Below are 27,970 nucleotides of genomic sequence, written 5' to 3'. Positions count from 1 at the left end.
GGGAGGCCTTTGGAACCGAAGTGTGGTAGAGGTGAGCTTGTTCCTCGGAGATGTCTTAATGTAAACTTTGAATATTGATTTGTATCAAGTCTGAAGAAGAAAATTATTTTATCTCTTTTGAAGGCATCCTTGAAATAATGTTTATGTCAATAATAATAGATGATTCCTGGCAGTGAATCTGACACTATCACTGCAGCTGTGCATTGTTTTGGTGTGAAGCCAGTTGGCTGAATGTGTTATCGAGGGATGCACAGAATGGACGCAGTACAATGCACATATTACCAAACACTCGTGCTGGTAAATTCAAATACATTCTGACGGTGGAAACAAATATTTTTCTGTAATATATCCTTCACATTCTGTCATTCAGGATTTGTATAAAATTGGAGGTCATGCCTGACAAATCTGTTGGAGAAGGTAACGAGCAAGCTAGACAAAGGAGAGTCAGTAGATGTGACCAGTTTGGATTTTCACAATAAGGTGAGCCCTTGGTGTTAAGGGCAAGGCATTGGCATGGATAGAGGATTGGCTGACTGGCAGAATGCAGAGAGTGGGCAAAAAGTTTTTTTTTCAGAATGGTAGCCGGTGACTGGTGTTATTCTGCAGGGGCCAGTATTGTGACCACAATTATTTGCATTATACATGAATGATCTGGATGAAGGCACTAGGGACACTGTTGCTAAGTTTGCATAGGACACAAAGATAGGTAGAAGCTCAGGTAGTGTTGGGGAAGCAGGGAGGCTGCAGAAGGACTGGGATAGGCTAGGAGAGTCAGCAAAGAAGTGGCATTTGGAATTCAGTGTGGGAAAGTATAAGTTGATGCACTTTGGTCAGAAAAATAGATACGTAGACCATTTTCTAAATAGGGAAAGGCTTTGGACATCAGAGGTGCAAAATGACTTGGGACCCCTAGTTCAGGATTCCCTTAAGGTTAACATGTAGATTCAGTGGCAGTTATGAAGGCAAATGCAATGTCAGCATTCATTTCAAGAAGTCTAGAATACAGGAGCAGGGATGTCCTGCTGAGGCAATGTAAGGCTCTGATCAGACGACATTTGGAATATTGAGAGAGTGTTGGGCTAGTATCTAAGGAAAGATGAGCTGGCCTTGGAGGAGGTCCAGAGGAGGTTTACGAGAATGATCCTCGGGATGAAGGTCTTGTCTTTTTGAGGAAGGGTCTGTACTTGATGGAGTTTAGAAAAATTTGGGGGCGGGGGGAGTCTGATTTGAAACTTCCCGAATACTGAGAGGCCAGGATAGCGTGGATCTGGAGAAGATGTTTCCACTAGTAGGAAAGACTAGGACCCAAGGGCACTGCCTCAGAGTGACTGAGATGAAGAGGAATTTCTTCAGTTAGAAGATGAAGAATCTGTGGAGACAAACATAGATTGGAGCTTGATTAGTAAAGGGATCAATGGTTATGGGAAGAAGGCATGAGAATAGGGTTGAGAAACATTACCGCCATGATCAAGCGTACTTGATAGCCCAGGTGGCCTGATTCTGCTTTTATATCTTATGATGTTGTGATATTTGCTGGTGGTTGTTTCACTATTCCCAGCTTGTGTTCTGTTTCCACTGCTTCCTTTTGAGATGTATTTGTTTATTTTCATTTTTTTTCAGGTTTTAATATCCTCTCTCCTGTGGCACTGCTTTTTTTTTTGTAGATATTTTTATTGAAATTTAACATTTTTGCAAATTTACAAAAATAAACAAAACTCTCAAATACAAACATTGATGTACAATTAAATCATATATACAATAGTCATAATTTAACAAAGAAAAGAGAAAGAAAGAAAACAAAAAAAGAAAAAAAAAGAAACGAGAAAAGAAAGAAAAAAAAACTCAACTTTCTACTAATCTAACCTATAACTAACCAGAGTGTATACCTAAGTCTCTTACATGCTCGGAATGTATAAACATCAAATATAATAAAACCCGTATTCGCGCAGGATTCCCCTCCCAAGGGGCCCCGGAGCAGCCCGGTCTGAAATCTTCACTAAATAAAAGCCCTTGTTAGGATAGCCGAAATATCTGCATTTATATAATTCAAAAAGGGCTGCCATATTTTATAAAATAATTCAGTCTTTCGGTGCACCATATTTGTGAGGAAGTCAAGGGGGATATATTCCATAATTAATCTGTGCCAATTTGAAAGTCCAGGGGCGCCCTCAGCCACCCAGTTCACCAAAATATTTTTCCTTGCACAGAAAGAGAGAATAGAAAATAGTCTCTTCCCATGCATATCCAGAGATGAGAGGTTCGAAAAGCCCAAAAGGAGAGATACAGGGTCCACCCTAATTTCCGTTCCTAAAATTTCTGTCAGGGTATTTGCCACTTTAGTCCAGTATCTGCGGATTTTCTGACAAGTCCACAGACAATGTACAAGAGTACCCACCTCTATTTTGCATTTGGGACACATTGGAGATGCTCCTGCCTTAACTTTTGCCAGTCGAGCCGGAGCTATATGGGCCCTATGAAGTATATTTAGTTGGATAGCCTGAGTTCTGTTACAGATAGCAATTCTTCTAGCATTTTCCCAAATGTCATTCCACATATCCTCAGAGATTTCTAGCCCCAAGTCCTGCTCCCATGTTTTAAGCAGGTCATCCATGTCTCCTGAGACTCCATCATGTAGCAAATGGTATATAGTACTAACGGAGGATGCCCCCGCTGGTCGTAAGACATTACGTTCTCTGTCTGATTTATAAAGACTATCTATTAATGTAGTCTTCCTCTGTATATAATCTCGAACTTGGAAGTATCGAAAGAGATCCCCATTAGGTATTCCGAATTTCAGACGCAGCTGCTCAAAGGACATCAGGATCCCATCTTTAAATAGGTCCCCTAAGCATGAGATGCCCCTGGATCTCCAGAGTTTAAAGGTGGCATCTGTAATCCCCGGTTGGAATCCCCATGCGCCTACTATTGGTGCATGGGGGGATGTTTTATGTGAGTTACCCTCATTTTGCCGCATTATATTCCAGGCCTTAATTGTGTTTAATATTATGGGATTTTTACAGTGGTCTGTAATGATTTTCCTCTTATCTGAAAATAAAAGGTTAATAAGTGGGTATTTTACTTGGGGGGCTTCGATATCCAGCCAAATTGATTGTGGATCAGATGAAATCCAATCAGCTATGTAACTTAGTAGGGAGCTTAACTGATATTTCCTAAAGTCTGGGAAGTCCAGTCCTCCCCTTGCCTGTGGAAGCTGTAGCTTCTTCAGCTTAATAAGGGGCCGTCTATGGTTCCAAATAAAGGAGCCCAACCAGCCATATAATTTACGTAGGGCTAGCCTTGGCAGCATCAGCGGGAGCATTCTCATAGGATATAAGAGACGGGGCAGAACATTCATTTTAATTAATGCTATTCTCCCTAGCCAGGAAATCGGAAGGTCTCTCCATCGCTGGAGGTCCTGCCTTATCCTTTCCATTAATTGTACAAAATTAGCCCTATACAGCTGATCAAATACTGGCGTGATAAAAATACCTAAATATAAGAAGCCCTCCAGGGACCAACGGAAGGGAAAAGGGGATCCGTCCATTAAGTGGGGTATCATAGCCAGACCACCCATTGGCATGGCTTCCGATTTTGAAAAATTAATTTTATAGCCTGAGAATGCACTAAATGTATTAATAACTTGAATTAGACGAGGCACTGACATTAAAGGATTACTGAGGAATAAGAGAATGTCATCTGCATAGAGGGTAATTTTGTGTTTACCTGTACCAATCCTCGGGGCCATTATATTAGGATCAGTCCGGATGGCTTCTGCTAATGGTTCGATTATCAGTGTAAACAACAATGGTGAGAGAGGACATCCTTGACGGCAGCCCCTACCCACACTGAAGCCATCCGATCTTAACCCATTAGTAATAACAGCTGCTTTGGGGTCATTATACAATGTTGAAACCCATTTGGTAAACACCTGTCCAACGCCAAACCTTTCCAATGTGTAAAATAAATATGACCATTCAACCCTATCAAATGCCTTTTCCGCATCCAATGAAATTACTACTCCTGGTATCTTTCCCTGATGACAGGCTTGGATCATATTCAAGACCCTTCTGATATTATTGGATGATCTGCGGCCCTTAATAAATCCCGTCTGGTCCTCCTTTATAATATATGGCAGTACCCTTTCTAGTCTTAGTGCTAACATTTTTGAGAGAATTTTAAAGTCTACATTTAGTAAGGATATTGGTCTGTAAGATGCACAATCTTCTGGGTCTTTTCCTTTTTTGAGGATAAGAGAAATATTTGCTTCTTTCAGCGTGGGCGGGAGACAGACCTGACTATGCGCAAAATTATACATATCCATAAGTGGGTCAACCAATATTCCTGTAAATTCTTTATAGAATTCAGCTTGAAAACCATCCGGGCCCGGTGCTTTTCCGCTCTGAAGTTGCCTAATTGCCTCAAGTATTTCTTGGACTGTTAAAGGGGTATTTAGGGCCGACACCTGTTCCGGAGTCAGGCCTGGGAAGGTCAAATTTTTAAAAAATGACTGCATCCTCCTAATCCTATCTTCACAATCCTGCGATCTATATAGTTCAGAATAAAATTCTTTAAAGGTCGCATTGATCTTTTTATGATCATGAGTCAGGGTACCTGTACTTTCCTTGATGGTCGGAATAGTTTGAGGGGCTTTCTTTTTCTTTGCAAGAAATGCTAAGTATCTACCCGGTTTGTCGCCATATTCATATAATCTTTGTTTCGCAAATAATAATTCCCTTTTAGCCGTTTGAGTAAGCGCGGTGTTTAAAGCTGTCCTAAGAGCTGTAATCCTCTGCAATTTTGTGATAGAAGGTCTATCAGCGTATGCTGTTTCGGCTGCTTTTAGGCGAGCTTCGAGCAGACGCTGTTGCTCTCCCTTCATTTTCCTCTGGGTCGCTGAATAGGAGATGATCAAACCTCGTGCATAAGCTTTGATGGTCTCCCACATCATTGACGGATTGCTAGCCGTACCAGTATTAATTTCTAAAAACGTTTTAAGTTCTTGGGAGAAGTACTTTAAAAATTTGCTATCCTTTATCAGGAAGGGGTCCATACGCCAATGCCGAGCAGATGTCCCATTGTTCTTTACCTTAGTTTCCATGTATACAGCGGCATGGTCAGAGATTGCTATAGTACCTATTTTACAAGTTGCTATAGAGTTTAGAAAAATCGATGGGGCAAAAAACATATCAATTCTTGTGTGACATTTATGTGGATTAGAGTAGAAAGAAAAATCTCTACCCTGTGGATGGAGACATCTCCATACATCTACCAATCCTAATTCTTTATTCAGGTCCGCCAATTGTCTAGATCTGGGAGATACTCCAGCGGCACTCTTGGGAATCCTGTCTATTTCCGGATCCATAATACAATTAAAGTCTCCCCCTATAATTGTATGACGGGCACCAAAGGCCATCAGTTTTGAAAAAGCTTCCGTTATGAATTTAAAGGGGTGTGCCGGGGGGCAGTACACATTTAAGATCCCATATTCCTCTCCATTTATGAGGGCTTTAATCAAAATATATCGTCCAGATTCGTCTTTTATCTGATTTAGAATTTTCAAAGGGAAGTTCTTCCGGACAAGGATAACGACTCCCCTGCTTTTTGAATTAAAAGAGGAAAAAAAGGCCTGATCAAATTCGCCCTGTCGTAATTTTAAGTGTTCTTTATCCGACAGGTGTGTCTCCTGTAGGAGAGCTATATCAACTCTCTCCTTAAGATTTGATAATATTTTCTTCCTTTTAACTGGCGAATTACTCCCCCTGACATTCCAGGTGCACCACTTAACCGACTGTTCAGCCATAATCATCTGGACAGATCCGAGACCCCTCGGGAGGGGAAACCCTATCTAGAACATCCCGAGCATGGAGCATACAAGATTTACAAAAGTAAAGACTCTCTGATACACTCAAAACAATATAACAAAAAACTCTTTCTAAGTATAAAAAATATAAAACATTCCGAATTGGAGATTTTCTCCCTTGTTCCCAGGGAGCGTCACTTCCTCTCCCACAGTCCATCTTACCCTCTTCCAACCAGTGCCCCACCCTTGACCCAGGTGTTCCTCAATAAAATGAGGAGAATTCAAATATAATATAAAGCTAGAGTTAACAGTGAACACCCCACCCCCACCCACACCCACATCTAAATATATTTGGGAATATTAATACCATATATAACTATAAGATTACAATCTCAACATGTAATACTTAAATATAATACCACAAAATAACAGGGGAAAGAAAAACAACCCCGCTCCTAAAAACAGAAGTAAAATAGAATAAGGTAACCACCTCTCCCCATCAACATTAACCAAACGCCCCAACATATATATATATATATATACATACACACATAGGGGGAAAGATAAGAAAAGATGAAGGGATGTAAACCAAAATAATGGGAAAGGCAGACCAGCGTCCACAATCTCTTACAGTTTATTTAAGAGAGTCCAAGAATTCCTTAGCCTTCTCCGGTGATCCGAAGTTATATATGGATCCTTCGTGGCTAAGGCGTAGCGTCGCTGGATATCGTAAGGAGTACTGGATATTTAAGTCCCTTAAACGCTTCTTCGCCTCATCGAATGCCTTCCTCTTTCGGACCAAAGCTGGGGAGAAGTCCTGGAACAGCATGATCCTGGATCCTTTGTGGGTCATAGCTTGGGGATCTTTTCCCAGATTTCTTGAGGCTTCCAGGAGCATCTGCCTCTCCCTATAGCTCTGCAGCTGGAACAGGACCGGGCGTGGGCGCTGGGTTGAGCCGGGCCCACGTACTGTGACCCGGTAGGCCCATTCTACCCTTACCTGGCCTGATCCATTATGCAGATTTAAAAGTTGTGGCAGCCAACGCTCTAAGAACGCCTCAGCTGACCTCCCTCTTCCTGCTCGGGCAGGCCCAACAACCGAATATTTTTTCTACGACATCGATTTTCGAGGTCATCAATGTGGTTTTCTAGGTTCTGGACTCGATTCTCGAGAAAACGGATGTGGTCGGCTGTTGATTTTATCCCAGTCTCTGAGGCTGCAGCCTTCGACTCCACCTCTCTGACTCGGCACTCCAATTCCTGAATGTCTCTGCCCTGCTTCTGCAGCTCGGCTGATAGTGCTTCTCTGCTCTGCCGAGACTCATCGATAAAAGCATCAATCTTCGCCTCCCACCTGGCAAACATCTCCTCAAAGTTCATCTTCATTGGTAAATCTCCTGAAGTAGCTGAAGACACCTTTGTTGCAGCTGAAGAGGGAGAGGGTGGGGGAGGGGTCCCTGCTTTCTTAGAGCCGCCTGTTCCCTTCCCTTTACTCATTTTCCAGCTAGTATTAGACTATTTAAATGTACTAATAGGTAACTATTTAAGGTTAACAACTATTATAAATGGTTTAGTGAGTGTGGTGGGGGTGGATAGCCCACTTTTCCCAAGTTTTGGGTAGAGCACTGTGGACTCAGTCTTGCTGGGTCGCCGCCATCTTGGATCCCCCTCCTCCATATCAATTTTAATACCTTCAAGTGCCTGAACTGTCTCCTCTTTTATGACATTGGGAACGTGTTCTTCTGTAATAAATAAAAAGTAAACTATTAATTTAATACCTCAGTGATTCTCACTGCTTCCATGTGTAAATATTTTTTTGATCTCTAATCAATCTCACTCTTCACGTTCCCGCCTTTTTTTTTGCTATTTACATGCCTATACAAAACATTCAAATTCATCTTCATGTTAGCTGTCAGCCCCTTTGGCTCTTACTTGTTCTATCAATAGACTTGGACTTCCAAAGTGTTAAAGGTTTAGATGGAAAGGCATTTTTTAAGTCTGTATAAGAAAATGTGCTGATACTAGAGAAGATGCAAAACTTTGGGAAATAAGGCAGGGCAGGTGACTGAGGTGTCAGTGGGGGAGCACTCTGGTTTTAAAATAGTGATGGAAAAAGATGGACTGGATCTAAAAGTTGAAGTTCTAAATTGGAAGAAGGCTAATTTTGGCGGTATTAGGCACGAACATTCAAAAGCTGACTGGGGGCAGATGTTCGCAGATAAAGAGATGGATAGAAAATGGGAAGCCTTCAGAAATGAGATAATGAGAAAGCATATTCCTGTTAGGGTGAAAGGAAAGGCTGGTAGGTGTACGGAATGCTGGATGACAAGAGAAATTGAGGTTTTGATTAAGAAAAAGAAGGAAGCATATGTCAGGTATAAACAGGAGAGATCAAGTGAATCTTGAGAAGAGTAGAAAGGCAGTAAGAGTATACTTAAGAGAGAAATCAGGAGGGCAAAAAAGGGGATATGAGATAGCTTTGGCAAATAGAGTTAAGGATAATCCAAAGGGTTTTTACAAATACATTAAGGACAAAGCGTAACTAGGGAGAGAATAGGGCCCCTCAGAGATCTGCAAGGCAGCTGGAGCTGCAGGAGATGGGAGAGATACTAAACAAGCATTTTGCATCAGTTTTTATTGTGGAGAAGGACATGGAAGATATAGAATGTGGGGAAATAGATGGTAACATCTTGCAAAATGTTCACATTACAGAGGAGGTGGTGCTGGAAGTCTTGAAACGCATAAAAGTGAATAAATCCCCAGGACCTGATCAGGTGTACCCTAGAACTCTGTAGGAAGCTAGGGAAGTGATTGCTAGACCCCTTGCTGAGATATTTGTATCATTGATTGTTACAGGTGAGATACCGGAAGACTGGAGGCTGGCTAACGTGGTGCCACTATTTAAGGAAGGTGGTATGGAAAGGCCAGGGAACTATAGACTAGTGAGCCTGACGTCAGTGGTAGGCAAGTTGTTGGAGGGAATCCTGAGGGACAGGATTTACATGTGTTTGGAAAGGCAAAGACTGATTAGGGATAGTCAACATGGCTTTGTGCGCGGGAAAAAAATGTCTCACAAACTTGATTGAGTGTTTTGAAGAAGTAACAAAGAGGATTGATGAGGGCAGAACAGTGGACATGATCTATTTGGACTTCATTAAGTCGTTCAACAAGGTTCCCCATGGGTTAGATTTCATGGAATACAGGGAGAACTAGCCATTTGGATACAGAACTGACTCGAAGGTAGAAGACAGAGGGTGGTGGTGGAGAGTTGTTTTTCAGACTGGAGGCTTGTGACCAGTGGAGTGGCACAAGGATCTGTGCTGGGTCCAATATGTCTTGTCATTTATATAAATGATTTGGATGTGAACATAGAATGTACAGTTAGTAAGTTTGCAGATGACACCAAACTTGGAGGTATAGTAGACAGCGAAGAAGGTTACCTCAGAGTACAACAGGATCTTGATCAGATGGACTAATGGGCTGAGGAGTGGCAGACGGAATTTAATTTAGACAAATGTGAGGTGCTGCATTTTGGAAAAGCAAATCTTAGCAGGACTTATACACTTAATGGTAGGGTCCTAGGGTGTGTTGCTGAACAAATAGACCTTGGAGTGCAGGTTCATAGTTCCTTGAAAGTAGTGTCACAGGTAGATAGGATAGTGAAGAACGCATTTGGTGTGTTTTCCTTTATTGGTCAGAGTATTGAGTACAGGAGTTGGGAGATTATGTTGTGGCTGTACAGGACATTGGTTAGGCCACATTTGGAATATTGTGTGCAGTTCTGCTCTCCTTTCTAACAGAAGGATGTTGTGAAACTTGAAAGGGTTCAGAAAGGATTTACAAGGATGTTGCCAGGGTTGGTGGATTTGGGCTGTAGTGAGAGGCTGAACAGGCTGGGACTGTTTTCCCTGGAGTGTCAGATGCTGACCTTATAGAGGTTTAAAAAATCATGAGGGGCATGTATAGGATAAACAGATAAGATCTTTTCCTCGGGGGCAAGGGGGAGGGGGGTTGGGGGGTTAGGGGATGACCAGAACCAGAGGGCATAGGTTTAGGGTGATAGAGAAATATATAAAAGGGACCTAAGGGGCAACTTTTTCATGCAAATGGTGGTGCGTCTATGGAATGAGCTGCTAGAGGAAGTGGTGGAAGCTGGTACAATTGCAGCATTTAAAAGGCATCTGGATGGGTATATGAATAGGAAGAATTTAGAGGGATATAGGCCAAGTGCTGGTAAATGTCACAAGATTAGGGTAGGATATTGGGTCGGCATGGACGAGTTGGACCAAATGGTCTGTTTCCGTGCTGTACATCTGTGACTTGATAACTCTACAATTGCCCTCTGAACCTTCTATATTTGACCTGATTCTCAATTGTATGATCCATCTGACATAAGCACATTTCTTTTCTGCTTCATCTTAATTTCCATACATTTCGCCTTCCAGGGAGCTCTGAATTCATTTGCCCAACCTTTCCTCTTCAGAAGAATATATATATTGCCAGTCTTCTATCACACTCTTGATTTGTGCCTTGTAGATGGTGGAAAGGTATTGAGAGAATACGAGAGGCATGCTACTCGCTGAATCATTCTTGGTCTCTGACCTCCTCTTGCAGCTACAGGATTTATATGTCCACTTGGATATCAAGGAAAGATTGTATTTCTCTCTTATTGGAGGGGGTCATTTCCTGGCACTCGATACTCATCAGCCAAGCCTGGATTCTGATGTAGCACAAAGCTGATGTGATAACCATTGAGATGTGGTTGCAAAATGGAGAAAGTGAGGACTGCAGATGCTGTAGATCAGAGCTGAAAAATGTGTTGCAGGAAAAGTGCAGCAGGTCAGGCAGCATTGGGAGCTGAATACTCATGGGCATTTGACATGTTGGACACAGGAAGGAAGGAAAAAGAATGGCTCTGAATAAGGGATGAAATCAGTAAATAGTGAAAAATTATCTTGGTTCAGAAGATCAAAAAGATTCACTTTTGGCAAAGATAAATAAAAAAGGAAAGAAACAATTTGTAAGAGTCAAGAAGTAGTTGTGACTTAAGAAAGATACTTGACAAATTGCCAAATGTAGCACGGCTGTTGAGAGTGCATTGTGGACAGTTTCTTTGAGTAAAATGCTCTGGGGTCAAACAGGGAAGAGGTTATTTTGGACTATGTGATTGTAATGAGACAGGATTAATTAATGACCTCATTTAAATGATCCCCAAGGTAAGAGTGACCATAACATGATCAGATTTCACATTCAGCTTGATATGAGAAATTTGAGTCTTAAACTGCTGGTTCAGAGCTAGGCATGCATTGTAAAAGCAACTTGTTCTCTAATCACATGACAACTTTGGGCCTTACAACCAATATAAAGGAAACTGAAGTCCTACACCAGCCTGGTCCTGGAATGCTGTACCCCAAATCTGAGGTTTCTGCCCTTGAACAGGACCTGTCAGCAGTGGATATGTTTATTTGTCTTGGCAGCACACTGTCGGGACTGTCTCCATGCAAACTTTGGATACACACGTTGCTTCCCGACAGACATTGCCCATCAGACTGGGAATGAAGAGGAAAAAGTTTGCCATTAAATTGAAATCTGTGAAACAATAGCCCTGCCCACTCTCCTGTACATGTGAGATTTGGACCATGTACCAGCATCTTTTCTAGAATCTTTACCACTTCCACTCAAATTGCTTTTGGAATTTTACCAGACACTGAGGCACTCACCTGAACTGGTAGACCAAGCATTCACATGAATGTCACAACTGAATTGTCATGTAAGGACTACAAGATCATGTGGATAGAATGCCTGATCTTTGTTGACCAAAATGAATCTTTACAGAGAGTGTTGGTCTGGCTTCTTTCCCAACGTCAGGGTTGTAAGCACTCAATGACAGCCAAACTTTGAAATTTTAACATTGACTTTAAGTTCTGAGAGAAGCTCACCCAGCATTTCTGTACCCAGTGCAACCAAATAAGAACCAATGCAGCTTCCATCGAAAGCAAATGCATTTCATAAGCAGAGACAAAACACAAGGAAAGGACATACTGAACAAGCAATTTGTTCTAAAATGTAATCATCTGCAATATCCTTTCCTATGTGAAGAGGGAGTTTTTGCACCAAATTGGCCCAAACCCTCACCTACCTTCCTAACTACTGAAACCCTATCAAACACCCTAGATGATGAACGAGGTCGTCTTTGCCTTGGAGAACCTTATTCCATACTGCATGATGTGGTATGAAATCCTTTTAATCCCTGTGATTGAGATAGCCTATTGAGCAGAGAGGACCAATGAGGAATAAAGATGTAACAATGGTTTGTAAGAGGGCAACAATAACTATGTCAGGTGAAGCAGGCACAAAGCTCCTTCAACATCTCGTCATGCATTTCCTTGAGGCCATGTGAAGAAAATAAAGGATAACAAAAAATGCAATAGACTTTTAAGAAAGATTGGAAACAACTTTAAGACTGAAACCTTTTACGATAAATCTGGAATGGGTTACATTACATGAGACCATTCAGTCTGTCACATCACTGCCAGCTCTCTGAAGGAGAATCACATCGGGCTCAAAACATTAACTCTGTTGCTTTTCCCAGCTGCTGTCAGACTGCTGAGCTTTCCCAGCACTTCCTGTTTTATTTCAGACCATCCAACATCCACAGTATGTTGTTTTTTATTTGAGGTTTAAACTATTTGCTGGCATGCAAAGGAAAGGTGCTTCCACGTAAAGCGTGGGGTCACACAGGAATCGAGCTGTCCTTAATATATTTCTATGCAGAGTGAACATCACTTTGATAAGTTTTGAAGTGAATAGACTGATGAAAAGTATAAGAATCAATGTAGGGTCAGGCCCTGGGGAGTATTGTTGAACATAGGGACCCAGGTATGCGAGTTCATAGTTCCTTGAAAGTGGTGTTGCAAGGTCGTGAAGAAGGCATTTGGCAGAGCATTGAGTATAGGAGTTGGGATATCATGTTGTAGCAGTGCAGGAATTGATGAGGTTTCTTTTAGAATACTGCATGTACTTCTGGTCTCCCTGCTATGGGAAAGATGAGTTATGCAGGCCATTTAATAATGGCAGGGAAGTGGTGGACACAGAGCTGGATGCTGGATTTCAGCTGTAATTGGGCTTGATTCTATCATTACTGGGAACTGATGTACTGGATTTGAACAGTGATTTAACAAACAGGAAACTGTCTTTCAAAGATCCTGGTGCATTGGGAGGAATCCTCTTCTGTCTGCTTATTCTAGAGAGGCATTAGAAAAGTATTTAGGACATCAGTACTATCTAGAGTTTGCAATATATTGATGCTGATTAGCCATCCCCAAGGAAACATGCTGTGGAGAAGGTATTTCTTGCACTTTTGCATTTGAGAATCCTTTTCTATGAAGCATTATTGAAGCACAGAAGACTTTACATCAGCTGCTTTTGACCTAGACATTGGGTGTCAATAATGCAAGTTATCCTCCATACCGACTTCAAACAGTTGCGTAATTTCACTGATTGTTAAATGTCCTTGAACTAAATCATTTATTGATGTTTTTCTTTGAACAATGAAACATCTTGGTTATTACAGGAAATCTATGCTATACATTTTGTATTTAAGATTCTGATTCCAAAATGTCAGTCTAGTTAGATTATGTGAGGTTATGACAATAAAAATTGTTTTTCAAATTGCTCTTAACTAAAAATAAAACCATGGATCATCCAAGCATTACATAGCTGGACATGAAATGAGCAATTATGAGGAGAATCATTGTGTTTAGTCACTGTCAGGTGTATTTAATTATGGTTTCTGCTCCTGTGGCCAGGAGACAGTTATGTGTTATTTCCTAACTCTTATAAAGATTGCCCCTTTATGACCACTAATTAAGAATCCCCTCTGAAAAGAAAGAAGTGACTTGCATTTATGTAGTGCTTGTTTCTGGCTATCCCAAAGTGCTGTACACCCAGTGAAGTACTGCTGAAGTGCAAACAATTGTAAAATAGGCAAGTTAACATATCAGATTTAAGTAATTACTCTTTTACAATGAAACACTTACTTTTGAGTACCCCAGGCTAAAAAGTAATAGCCAAAGTTACACGTTAGAAAACTATGGTAGGGGTTTCTATTGAGTGACTTGGAATGGGCTTAGAGAGGGAGGAAGTGGGCAAGAAAATCCTATTGAAAAGCATGCCAGGCTGGCTTCCTGACATTTTCCTGCTTCTGAGTGCCTCGTCCAGGACAAGATGGCAATCTCCTGGCCGGAACGAGAAACCAATTAACCAGCAATTTCGTAGGACAGTGAGACCTTACCAGGAGCACATCGGGTACACACTGAATCTGTTGCTTGCCTTCTCACAGGGGAAGCGCAGGAGAGCACAGCAGAAAGTTGGGGAACTATGAAATGAACATGCAAAGTTATCTAAAGGATTTATTCAGCATACCTTTGAGTAAATGCTTTCAAAATGGAAATGTTTCCCTCACAGAAAGATCTGTTTAATAGTTCTGGGTGTCAGGGCTTGTCTGCCGATTCTAGTATCAGTAATATATTTCCACGTGATGTCCTCTCCGTCCCTGATCACCAATGCACACCTATTAACTAAACTTGGGTGTGGGTTAATTTCTTCCTTCTACCTGTTATGTGTCCCATGTTATTTATTTGTTTCATAATGCACTATTCTTTTCCTTTAGTATTCCTTAACAACCAGGAAGCGTCCTCTGTATTGAATCGGATTCGCCGAGCCAACAGTTTCTTTGAAGAGGCGAAAGTTGGAAACTTAGAGCGAGAATGTATTGAGGAATACTGTGATTTCGAGGAGGCCCGTGAAGTGTTTGAAGATGACCAGCAAACAGTAAGGAACGAGACGATAAATTGCCTCTGTTTAGGAAGTATATTTATCAAGTATATTCCTCTCCGTGAAGCCCTGTGAAATCTCTTGCCATGTCCCACCAAACCAGCTTAATTAATTACCAGCCCCACCCTTTGACACCCCATTCGCTAACTTTGGATTCACATCAGGTCATTGAACTTCTGCGACACTACACTGGATTCTCAGATATTGACCTCCATAGCTATGTGCCTTCACTGTCTTTTCATTATGTGTCTCAAGGTCTCCTGTGGCCAAAGTAACTCCCCTCCTAATTCCCAGCATCTTACCCAGGCAGAGAGGTACAGAGTCCAAAGACATTGGACCCTACCTTCTCCCACATTGAGTACTATTCTCATTGTTACCTTGCTGCAAAGTTTTGAGCAGCTGCTCCAGACACAATGCAGCTCTCCTTTAAGAAGTGAAAATTAGCTTTATTGTGCCCAAAGAAGTTGTGGTTTTGATCCCTTTCACTGACATTGCCAATACACAGTGCAATAATGGCTCACTGAATGCAGAGCCTATTCAACTGAGCAGGCAAAATGACTTTGCAGTGCTGCCTCGCTACATTTAACAAATGCATCTTGATTCCCATGATCATTTTTAACTGACTATCCAATTTAACCTCTAACTATACCATCCAGTCTCACATTGATAATATAACATATTAACATATGATTAACCCAGAGTGGTTTCAAAATAAAGCTCTGATAGTATTGACAAACTTGCATGCAGACATACAAAACAGATTGCTCTCTTCCTCTGCAATTGAACATCACACCCATTTAACCCTTCAGCCCAGACAGGAAAAGCATGCTTCCCCATAGTGAGAAGCTTTGGATTCATGCATGTCCTCCTCAACCCGTAAATTCTTCATCTCAGCAAACTGAGAGAAAATTGAAGCTAGTTGACTATCTGAACTGTGGTTAGCACTCTTGCTTCACAATGCCAGAGACCCAGGTTCGATTCCAGTCTCGGGTAACTGTCTGTGTAGAGTTTGCACATTCTGCCTGTGTCTGCATGGATTTCCTCTGGATGCTCTGGTTCCTTCCCACAGTCCAAAGATGTACAGGTCAGGTGGATTGGCCATGCTAAATTGCCTGTAGTGACCAGGTATGGGCAGTTGATTAGTCATGGAAAATGCAGGGTTGTGGGCTGTCGGCTTGAATGGGATGCACTTTCGAGAGTCAGTATGGGCTGAATGGCCTGCTTCCACACTATAGGGATTCTATTCTGATTCAAGAGTAATAAATAATATCAGGATGGTTACAAAAAAAACTTGAAATTAATATATTTAAATCAAATCTTCTCAATATTCTCTTTTACAGCAAGTTATTTATTAATAATTGTTTTCTCTTTCTCAGGAAAAATTTTGGAAGAGTTATGATGGTAAGAAACTTTGCCTCCAATTCTTGCATGTCATTTCGTTCTCATTTCATATAGATTTTCATCATCATAGATTGCCATCGGGAGGGGAAACCCTATCTAGAACATCCCGAGCATGGAGCATACAAGATTTACAAAAGTAAAGATTCTCTGATACCTGTTGCACTGTAAAGTATATGCTAAGTAGAACTTGCTCGGCAGGGCAGTAAGATTGAAATAGATAAATGAAAAGATTAGTAGAGATAAAGGAGCGGTAATTGACTCCAATGTGGATTTTGAAAAATAAACCTTGCAGTATCTATGAGGATGGAAGGACAGTGAGAGGTCCACAATTTTGAGCTGGAGTTGGAAGTATTCTGTAGAGTAACTAAGAATGTAAGAAGGAGGAAGAGAACTGATGGCAATCAGACACTTAGGAAGAAAAATAAGAAAAGTCAGAAGGCTGTTGTTCCTTTTAAATTCACAGTCCACTGCAGCTTTTCTGTGTGACAAGTGCATAGGCTCACAAAGTGATCGGGTACAATTTCATTGATATTTAATGAATTGAAGACATTTTTTGGTACAGAATGTTGGAAGACTTATTTAAATGAATCTTGTAATTCTACATTTTAAGCTGGCTTATTGGTCTGAACAGTTGTCCTAGTGTAATCTTCCTTGCCTTAAGTCACTGGAATACCTCTGCAATAAACTATGACTTGGCCTCTTAACTGCCAAACATGCAAAACAATAAATAATAATAAATCATAAATAGCAATGATGCCATGTTTAGTTATCAAGTTTAACTTATGAGTAACAAGTGAATAATAAATAGCTGTAATAAATTAGAAAAACTAGGAATGCTGAACAGGTGAGGCAGCATCTATGGTCTGATGAAGGATCATCAACTTGAAATATTAGAGATGCAGCCTTCCTTGCTGAATACTTCCAGCATTTTATTTTTTTATTTCAAATTTTTTCAGTGTTTTACTTCTTTTTTAATGTAAAGGTGTGGCTGCGACACTAAACTGTACCAATCTTTTTTACGTGATGTTTGCATCCTTTCCTTGTATCCATGTCTGGTTTGACCGTGTCTAGCAGGAGGCATCATACAAATTCTCCACTTTGAATCAGTTAAGCTGAGAAATATTTTCCAGAAACTGATTCTGCGAATCAAGTGCATATTGAAACAAACAGCATTTGAACTGATTGGTTTGATCCCTCTGTCTGTCCTGTGGAAACTTTGCTGAAACAACATTTCAGTAAGTGGCTAATGTAGATTTAGATTTAGGTTTTATTATCACGCATACTCAAGTGCAGGGTACAAGAGTACAGTGAAAACTGTGCAATGTCACCACACATGGCACCATCTTGGGTACAAAGTACCAAGGTATAAAATCTTAGTTACAGAAGTAGAAAAATAAATTTAAAAAGTTAATAAGTTCAGCACTACAGTCTTTTTTACTGTAAAAGTGGAAACGTGAGAAATAAAATTAAAAATGGATGAGCCAGACTAAGAGGAGGGCACATAGAAATTAGATAAAAAGCTGAAGAGCATTCAGTGAATGACCAGTTATATTGCATAATATGGGAAAAGATCCCAGCCAATAATCCTCTCTTCGGACCGTGGTTTTTTTCATTGAGCTGTGTATTTAGGAAAGTAGCCGACTGGGATTCACCTTGTTTGCAAGCTTGGATATAATCCTCTGTATCAAACAGAAGTCACAGGACAACATTCAATGGTGGAAAGCAGGTTGGTTGTTTCTCAGTGTTCCTTCAATGCTTTTCTGCGAAATGTTTATAGTAATTAGAGATTCAAATCTTTTATTTTCTGCAGGTTCTCATGCTCCAGTTTCTAAAAAGATAAGCCTACATCATGTCAAAGGAAATAGAAGTACACACTGAAACATCAAAGCCAGAGAAGGAACGGCTGTGTATGTATCAATAGTGACTTCTCTTTCAGGATCTGGGGTGCTGAGATCTCAGAATTGTACACAAGACTTTACTCGCATTGTTTTTTAACATCAGTAAACCTGGAGTGAGCTTTGTGTTAGCATTCCAGCCTGTGAGTCAAATGCAACAATTTATCTCTTGCTACAGACAATCTAAGCTGGGTCTCTGGCGCTGTGAGGCAGCAGTGCTAACCACCGTGCCGCCCATAACATACTAGTTTGGCTTCAGTTAAAGCATTGTATCCACTTCTGGGCACTGCACTTGAGTAAGGATGTGAAGGCATTGGAGAGAATGTAGAAGACACTTAGAAGAATGGTTTTATGAATAAAGTATTTACTTATAAAAATCAATAGAGAAGTTGAGAGTGTCTTTATTTGACAAAAGAAGGCCTGCAGGAAATCTGATTGATGTATTCAAAATCAAGAGAGCTCTAGACAACATAAACAAACAAAGAGAAAAGGTTTGCATTTAAATAAGATCGCATAGATTTAAGCTGTTTAGTAAAAGAAGCAAAAATAATTGAAAGAGAAACCTTTTCACACCCTGATTGGTTAGGGTCTGGAATTCACTGCCAGGCTGGTTCAATTGAGGCATTTGAAAGGGAATAGATGGTTTGAAATTAAAGGATGTGCAAGGTTCTGGAGAAAATCAGAGGTATGGTGTGAGGTGCGATACTCTTACTCTGAGAGAGCCACAGTGCATTCAGTGGCTGCTTTCTGTGTGGTTCCAATTCTATGATTTAGCATATAGTTTGTGTGAGAGCAGAATCACACTCTGTACTTTATTGATATCTGCGCTGGAGGCTCATGCCTTCATGTTGTTTTATCCATTTGTGAGATGTACCGATTGCTGACTGGGCCAGCATTTATTGCCTGTCCCTAGTTTCCTTTGAGAAGGTGGTAGTGAGCCGCTGCCTTGAACTGCTGCAGTCCACCTGCTGTGGGTTGACCCACAATGCCGTTAGGGAATTCCAGGAGTTTCACCCAGCGACAGTGAAAGAATGGTGATACACAGGTATTTCCAAGTCAAGATGGTGAATGGCTTGGGAGGAACTTGCAGGTGGTGGTGTTCCCATTTATCTGCTGCCCTTGTCCATCTAGATGGAAGTGGCCGTGGGTTTGGAAGGTTTTGTCTAAAGGTCTTGTGTGAATTTCTGCAGTGCATCTTGTAGATAATACACAATGTTGCTACTGAGCGTCAGTGAAGGAGGGAGTGGATGCCTGTGGAAGTAGTGCCAATCAATGGTCTGCTTTGTCCTCGATGCGGCTAAGCTTCTTGAGTGTTGTTGGAATTGCATTCATCCAGGCAAGTGGGGATTATTCATGGTGCTTTGTACATGGTGTACAGGTTTTGGGGAGTCAGAATGAGTTACTTGCCACAATATTCCTAGCTTCTGACTTGCTCCTGTTGCCACTTTGTTTATGTGGTGAGTCCAGTTAAGTTTCTGGTCAGTGATAACTCCCAGGATCTTGATCGTGGGGAATTCGGTGATGGTAACATCATTTGAATGTCAAGGGGCAGTGGTTAGATCGTCTCTTTATTCGTGATGTTTGTAGACTGGCATTTGTGTGATGCAGATGTTACTTGCTACTTGTTAGCCCAAGCCTGGATATTGGTCAGATCCTGCTGTATTTGAGCATGGACTGCTTCAGTATGTGAGAAGTCACAAATGGTGCTGAACATTGTGCAATCATTGGCGAAAATCCCCACTTCTGACCTTATGATGGAGGGAAGGTCATTGATGACGGAGAAGAAAATGGTTGAGCCTGGGACCCTACTCTGAGGAACTCCTGCAGAGAAGTCCTAGAGATGTGATAAATGACCTCCAACACTGGGACCATTTCCAATGTGCCAGGTATGACTCTAACCCACTGGAGAATTTGCCCCTTGATACCTACTGATTCTAATTTTGATAGGGCTCCTTGATGTCACACTTAGTCAAATGCAGCCTTGATTTCGAGGCTGTCACTCTCACCTCACCTCTGGAATTCAGCTCTTTTGTCCATATTTGAACCAAAGCTGTATAAGGATATAAACGGTGACTCATTGGTAAGATAATGGAAGGTCTACTGTCATTGGATGAAATGGTATTATAGGTAGGTTGGTTGCTGTTGTCCGTTAGGGAGATGGGTGGCAGATTCACATGAATGAAATGATTCACAGTCACTGCTCATGGAATTATATAGTCATTGGATAAACTGAAAGAATAGTTTTTATTTTAAAATACTGAATATATGAGCGCTATTTCTTTATTAGAAGTTTTTTATGAAAATTCTACACTTTACTGTGAAGGTTGTTTGCTTGTAAAAATGCATTTTATTTTTTCTGTCTTCTAGTTTGTGAAGACTGTCAGGAGTACTTTGTTGGTACATGTCCTGTACATGCATCTCCATTGTTCATCAAAGATTGCCCCATGGCCCAAGGAATACCTTATCAGACACTGAATTCACTTCCATATGGATTGGCATTGGGCCCTTCTGAGGATCCCAACCAAGGACTAGGAGTTTGGTGCACCATGAAGACAATACCTAAAGGAGCTATCTTTGGTCCTATGCGAGGAGGTGGTTTTGATAATGAATCTAAAGGATCTGCTCTGCATTCTTGGCTAGTAAGTTTTTTGATGATGTAGAAACATGAAATTTTTCTTACCTAGCAAACAAATGTGTTCACCTTTCATCTGGGCATCACTGATCCATTCACCTCTTTTTGATTTGAGTACAGGTGTACTGCCGTTGTGCCTTTGCCAATGATGGGCTCTTGGAGTTGTGTCTGATGAAGGGCTTTTGCCCGAAACGTCGATTTTACTGCTCCTCGGATGCTGCCTGAACTGCTGTGCTTTTCTAGAACCACTCTGATCTAGACTCTGGTTTCCAGCATCTGCAGACATTGTTTTTACCTCTTGGAGTTGTGTAAGAGTTGCCCAGAGACTAGTCATCTTATGATTTTCCTTCTTCCTTTGGGTAAACAATGGGCAAGCATCTCTCTCATTATTTGCTTTGATGCGTGTGGGATTTAAAAATCCTTTAGTGGGAAAAATGGTGTATCCTATTCAATTTAAGAATGTCTGTCTTTCTCCTGTATGTAAGGAGACAGCACTGAATTCAGTGTTATTTTTGAATAGGCCTCCAAGAAGAGCAAAATAAGTGATTGTCCTTGAAGTATTCCATGCTGTTATAGCAGCGTGCACTGATGCTCAAGCCCTACTACTTATATCAATAGTTGCACTATTGATATAATTTTGCTGATCTGTTTAGCAAAATGGCCAATTGCTTCTCCTTAGTAAAACTATCAACATTTTAAAAAAATGTCCACCAGGCTTCTTTCATGAACTGAAAGTAATCAATTTTTTTATGAAAAATAATTTCTTCTTCAAGAAAGTGATAAACTCTGGTTCACACCTAAGCTATGATTCAGAGTTAAAACTATGCCCTCTTAGTCTCATGCACGTGCAACCGAATCAGACAAGTCTGTAGAAATTATCGGAAAAGACAAAAAGGGAACTCCTGAGAGCCAAAGGTCTGGAAATAAAAGATAAAATGCTTTGATCACTCACCTTTGCTCAACAAAACTGACTGCAGGTAGCTGTGAATTAATGACAATTGGCCAGTTTTGATCTAATCGACTATGATTAGAATTGGTTAGAATTGATCATAGACTGCTCCTTCAACTTTTACCTGGGAGGCAGAAACATTAGTATTTGGAAATCTTGTCAAATTCCCAAGAAGTTCTAGGCAACAGGATTTTAGGACAGAGACTGCAGCTTCTGGGGTGTCTCTTCATTGACTGCTGGGCCTGAAAAACAGAATTCTGAACCACAGAGGTCTGTTTGACAACCAGCTGCATAGTTCTCCAAAAGTTATATTTCTTTTTATAATACTTATGAAAGTAAATTGCATTTCTTATCTCGGTGAACTTTGCTGAGCAGGTTCTCTAAAGTCAAATGACTTTTTAAATTAAAAAAACAGCAAGTACAACTGTCCAAATATGTCCACTGTTTCCCAAATGCATATTTGTTTTAGAGTATTCCCAACAATCCTTCAGTGTGGAAATTGCGCAGCTTCAGCCCTATCATGGCATTGTTGAGAACAGGATCTCACGATCCACAGAAGCATTATGCTCCAACTAAAGCTCATTCAGAGTTCCAATATGTTGGAATATTGCATCTTGATTAGAGTGATGCTGGAAAAGCACAGCAGTTCAGGCAGCATCAGAGGAGCAGGAAAATCGATGTTTCGGGCAAAAGCCCTTTATCAGCCCTATTCCTGATGGAGGTCTTTTGCCCGAAACGTCAATTTACCTGCTCCTTGGATGCTGCCTGAACTGCTGTGCTTTTCCAGCACCACTCTAATCAAGAATCTGGTTTCCAGCATCTGCAGTCCTTGTTTTTACCATATTGCATCTTGATGCTACTCCAGGTATTTTTACTTTTCTATATTATTTATTTATATTATCCAACTTATCTATATTATTTTCTTTAATGTAGAAGCACCACGTTGTGTCAAAATGTAAGATTAAGGAGTCTGAATCAAACTGGATGAGGTATGATGTGGAGAACATTTTATGATATTTTGTGCATTGCATGTATTCAGCTTTGTCAGACTGCAGTCTCTTGGTGTTAGTTTCCTCCTCTCTTTGATATATTTGTACTGAAACCTGTTCTGCATTTTCAGTGATTGTAATCTTTGACTTTTCAGATATACCAACTCTGCAAGGAATAGTACTGAGCAAAATGCAGTTCCCTTCTTGTACAAGGATCTGGTGTACCTCCGTGTATGCAAGTCTATAGAGCCAGGAACGGCATTGCTGGTGTGGTTTGATGATGTTGGTAAAAATGAGGCCTTGGAGAGTGTAGCAAAGACCAGGGATTCCAAAGTGGAGGGCAGTAAGTAAATGGTTTTAATGGAATTTTGAGCAATAGGGTGGCTCAGTGGTTAGCACTGCTGCCTCTCAGTGGTTCAATTCCAGCCTTGGGTGACTTGTCTGTGTGGAGTTTGCACATTCTCCCCATGTCTGCATGGGTTTCCTCCAGTTTCTTCCCACACTCCAAAGATGCCTAAGGTTAGGTGGATTCCATGGGAAATACAGTGTTACAGGAACAGGATTATTAGGTGGGATGCTGTTTGGAGGGTGGGTGTTTACTCGATGGGCCAAATGACCACATTGTGGGGATTCTATGATTCTATTCCATGAATAGATGTGGAGGGGAAAGGCTTGGTGAAAGTGTTTTCTGCGATCAAAATTGTTTGGGAGATTCATTTCTTTTGTCTACATGTTAACAAAGACAGTTAGGCCAAGGTAGCTAACACAAAATGTTGATGACTTAAACCTCTTCCATGCTGTAATTTAAATTTGGTGTCTTCTGTAAGTCAAATTTGCAATGTTATCTGGCATTTACTGCCTTCTGATATTGCGTTTGGAATGAGGCAGAGTGTCAGCTTTGTCTCAATGGCAGTGTTTTGTGGATGAAAGTCCCACTGCAGAAATTTAAACACTCTTCACTGCAGTACCAAGGGAGTGGGGCAGTGTTGGTTTTGCTGTCTGCTCTCTCAAAAGGATACAGAACATTCCACAATGTTATAACAAAGAAAATCAGAAAGGTGTTGGCCATTGTCCTGGCCAGAGTCCATTCCTCAGCCAACATCACTGAAACTTATTATCAGGTCAATGTCCCTTTTTGTGGGACCTTATATGCAAATTGGCTGCTGGATTTCTCCACATTATATCACTGTCTATATTTAAATTATTTCATTGAAGTGTTTTGTGATGTGCTGAAGTACTGTATAAATGTAAACCCTTTCATTTTAGCTGAAGTGGTGAATATGTTAACTTTTTCAACCAGCCCTTAATGGCTTTTCTTTTTGACCTCTCATGGGATGTGGGCTTCACTGGCTGGGCCAGCATTTATTACCTGTCCCTAGTTGCTCCATGAAAAGGCAGTGATAATTTGCCTTCTTGACCATTTGCTGTAAGTTGACCCGCATTGCTCTTAGGGAGGGATGTCAAGGACTTTGAACCAGTGACAGTAAAGGAATGACAATCTATTTCCAAGTCAGGACATTGAGTGACTTCGAGGGGAACTGGCAGGTGGTCGGGCCTGATTTTAATGCTTTGTGGAATCAATCTGTTGTGTGCGCACTATTCTGTGCAGTTTTTGTCTACACCCCATGATGTAGTGACTCAGTAATCTAGTCTTCATGCCTGTGCAAGAATTTTCACTAAGTATCTGGATTATTCCACTCACCAGCTCTTTCCCTTGGCCCTGTTCATTATTCCCCTTCAATTAATAATATAGTTCACTTTTAAAACATACTATTGAATCTTCTCTTTATACTATTTTGGGAAGTGCATTCTAGGTCATCATAACACAGTAAAAAAGACACTGATTTTAAAAAAGTGTTTCCTCCAGATACTTCTGGGTCTTTTGCCAATCTGTGTTTTCTGAATATCAACCCTCTGCTACTAGAACAGATTTTTCTGATTTAATCCATTAAAACCCTGAATGATTCTCAATAACTGACAAATCTCGTCCAAAGGTTCTCTACTGTAAAGGCAGCAAGCTGGTCTATTTGTCATGCTATATGCATTTGTGTAAGTGTAGTATGAACCTTAAACTACCTTGAATTTACCCTATGTCTGATCCCTTCCACTTTTGAATGTATTTATTTCTGTTGTGCTATTTGTCTCTTCCAGTTATCTGTATTCCTTGTTTCTCCTCTGTATTGTAGCTTTCTGGTCCCAAACACTGCAAATTCAATTTACAATAATTCCTCCACAGCATTCCCAAACATTGTGAGTACCAGCAGATATCCATTTAAAGAGGGAAAATCTGCAGAAACAGTTCCTGATGTGTTTCTGAAACTGAATAAAGAAACAGATAATTGAGAAGTAACCTAATCCAGTTATTAAAAATAATAGAATGATTTGATAGGGCAGGTTTAGATATTCTTGATTCCCCAGACATGAAAGTAGTTTAAATGATATAATTGTTAAAAAGAGTCAGGAGGGAAACCTGAAAGTAATTTTTCACCGAGGGTAATGGAAATCTTGGATTCTTTCTTTAAAAAAGGTGGATTGCTGAGATAGTTGAAATTTGCAAGGGTGAGAGCAAAGGTATCAAGGCACATGGTTGTGAGTTCATGGAATGCCCTGCCCGTATCAGTGGTGAACTCTCCTTCTTTATGTTCATTTAAGCGGGCATTGGATAGGCATTTGGAAGTTATTGGGCTAGTATAGGTTAGGTAGGACTCGGTCGGCGCAACATCGAGGGCCGAAGGGCCTGTACTGCGCTGTATCCTTCTATGTTCTATGGAGCAAAGGCACTGAGTGAGGCAGAACGATTGATCAGATATGATTTATGGAAAAAATGGGGTGAAGGGGGTGAGAGGTTGACATCTGCTCCTATGTTCCTATGAAAATGATACTTTAAAATAACATTTTTTTTGTTTGCTGTGTGTCCAGATCTGAATGTTTTGGTGTTGGATGTTGGTGAAGACGTTCAAGAGGAGGAGACAGCGATTGCCCTTGCACATGAAGCTGGGAGTGTGATGAGCCGAGGAGAAGATTCACAGTTACAGGGTGGTAAGAAGGCGTACAAATGCAGACAGTGCCCTTACAGTACGAGCCACCAGGGCCATTTCTTTGACCATCGCCAGACCCACACCTCAATGCGACCCTTCACATGCGAGCTTTGTGGTAAGTCCTTCAAGCGGCTCCAACACCTCAAGCTGCACATGGACTACCACCGAAATGAGCGGCCCCACAAGTGTGCGGAGTGTGAGAAGGCCTTTGTGCAACCAGGGGATCTCCGCATCCACGTACGCATCCACCGTGGGGAGAAGCCCCACGTGTGCCTGGTCTGTGCGAAGCGTTTTGCTCAGATTGCCAACCTTCGGGCACACCAGAAGATCCACCTGAAAGGAAAAACTCATGTTTGCATGATGTGCAACAAGTCGTACAAACAGCCCTCTGGCCTCCAGCTCCATCTCCAGACACACCAGGGCCTTGGGGGCTTGGAGTGCCCTGAATGTGGCAAGCAGTTCAAAGGTAGTGGTGAGCTGCACCGACACTTGCGAGTTCACACGGGTGAAAAGCCCTATAAGTGCCCAGACTGCAGTAAATCATTCACTCGGGCAGCTTACCTGGATACCCACCGCTATACCCACACAGGGGTCAAGCAGTACTTGTGCAGTGAGTGCGGAAAGGGCTTCAATGACTTTGCCTGTTTCCAGGCACACCTGAGGGCTCACAGAGGTGAGAAACCATATGCCTGCAGTTACTGCAATAAGGGCTACACCCTGCTGAAGGAGATGAAAAAACATCAACGAATTCACACTGGAGAGCGGCCCTTTGCTTGCAGCAAATGTGGAAAGACCTTCAGGGTTTCTCAGCACCTGAGGAAGCATCTCAATGTCCACAGGAAGAGAGATGCCAAAGTACAGCTATGCTCCGAGATAGAGCCCAGTGTACAAGAAACCTAGTATAACTTCAGAGGCATTTTAACCATACCCCTTCTCTTTCACCTACCCAGAATCTTGTGCCCTTGAAGCATGGCTTTGTGAGTCAAGCAGCTGAAGAAAAAAAATGTAGCTGCAAGTTGTTCCCTGAAGTTTTCTACTTGTAAATCATCGTGACTGGGGATCTTTCATGTTTCACTTCAGGGCCAGTGTCTGGGAGACATGGTGTCACAGATATCCATCTACAATCCCACACAATCCACTGTCAACCCAGAGGAAAATGCAGCAATAATTGATATTTGTGCACTTGGCAACCGACTTAGAATTATTAAATTGTGATGCATGAATGGCATGTAAAGAATTTTTTTTAAAAAATGAAATGTGGTTTTAATTTTGAAGCTTTTGGTTTAAAATTCTTCAGAATTTTCTTTGTGTCTTCCACCCTCCCTCTTCACTGGCCACTGTAGCTCTCCACTGAACCACAGCATCTTGTCTGAAGTTATCTCTTCATTGAGGTTGCACATCTCTATGCTGTGTGATTTATTGTTTGTGTTCTTCTGAAGCATGCCGATAGGACACTTGCTGAACTCCATAGATCAACCCAGCATCTTCTGAAACTGAGCTGCTGCTATCCACAGGTAATGGGCTTGGAGAGTGTTTATGTTGGAATGAGGTGTTAGTTGCCAAGCAGCCAGCATGCTTACCAAAACATTAGTCTAAGAAACTGATGGTTTATCTTCTCCTGATGTATGTGTGAAGTGTAATAATACATGCCATTAAATTTCAAGAACTGGCAAAAACAATTGCTGGGAAGATGGAGATTTTATTTTAAAGCAGCAAATTATGATCGAGAATATATGGGCTGAAACGATGGTGGAAGTAGATTCAGTAGTGACTTTCAAAAGGGTAAACTTTGAAAAAGAGAAGTTTGGAGGACTGTGGGGAAAATAGTAGAAGGAATGAGACTTTTTGGATAGTCTGTCTTTTCACTGGCTATATGATGGGCACATAGCCTTCTTTTGTGCAGTATTATTCTATCCATTTGCCAGGCTTGTTGGAGAGGACAAGAACAAACGATATGAGAAACAATATTTTGTGCTTTTAAAAACAAACTAAAGTTTTGTATGAAATGTGTTGGCATGCCAATGTGCAGTCTTGGATATGATTTTAACACAACCTTAATCCAATACTGAACTATTAATGGTCATTATTATCACCCATTGAGTAAAACGTGAGGTCTGCAGATGCTGGAGTTCAGAGCTGAAAATGTGTTGCTGGTTAAAGCACAGCAGGTCAGGCAGCATCCAAGGAACAGGAAATTCGACGTTTCGGGCCAGAGCCCTGATGAAGAGCTCTGGCCCGAAACGTCGAGTTTCCTGTTCAATTATTATCACCCATGGCTTAATTGACAGCTCTGACTTGAGCACAGAAATCTAAGCTCACACTTCAATGCAGCATCCGTGGAACTGTCAGTGCAACATCTCATCTTAAATGGGTGACTACTGAGTCTGGCCTCTTGAATACACATAAAATGATCCTATGGCACCATTTGAGA

General features: G+C 41.2%; 1 protein-coding gene across 2 annotated transcripts; it reads left to right on the top strand.

Annotated features, from left to right (window-relative positions):
• On the top strand, positions 1–26,813 carry LOC132824358 (zinc finger protein 883-like). Of its 2 annotated transcripts, XM_060838735.1 has the most exons (7): positions 14,589–14,632; positions 16,012–16,036; positions 17,847–17,943; positions 20,299–20,570; positions 22,446–22,501; positions 22,657–22,844; positions 25,421–26,813. In XM_060838735.1, the coding sequence occupies exons 3-7, from the start codon at positions 17,886–17,888 to the stop codon at positions 26,437–26,439; spliced, it is 1,593 nt and encodes a 530-aa protein (XP_060694718.1). In that variant the 5' UTR covers positions 14,589–14,632; positions 16,012–16,036; positions 17,847–17,885; the 3' UTR covers positions 26,440–26,813. The 2 variants fall into 2 exon arrangements, with proteins under 2 accessions (XP_060694719.1, XP_060694718.1); XM_060838736.1 differs by lacking the exons at positions 14,589–14,632; positions 16,012–16,036 and adding an exon at positions 1–31.
• The last annotated feature ends 1,157 nt before the right edge of the window (positions 26,814–27,970 follow it).

This window comes from Hemiscyllium ocellatum, chromosome 18 (assembly GCF_020745735.1).
Source record: "Hemiscyllium ocellatum isolate sHemOce1 chromosome 18, sHemOce1.pat.X.cur, whole genome shotgun sequence".
Lineage (NCBI taxonomy): Eukaryota > Metazoa > Chordata > Chondrichthyes > Orectolobiformes > Hemiscylliidae > Hemiscyllium > Hemiscyllium ocellatum.
This window is presented reverse-complemented; position numbering and strand designations above follow the sequence as displayed.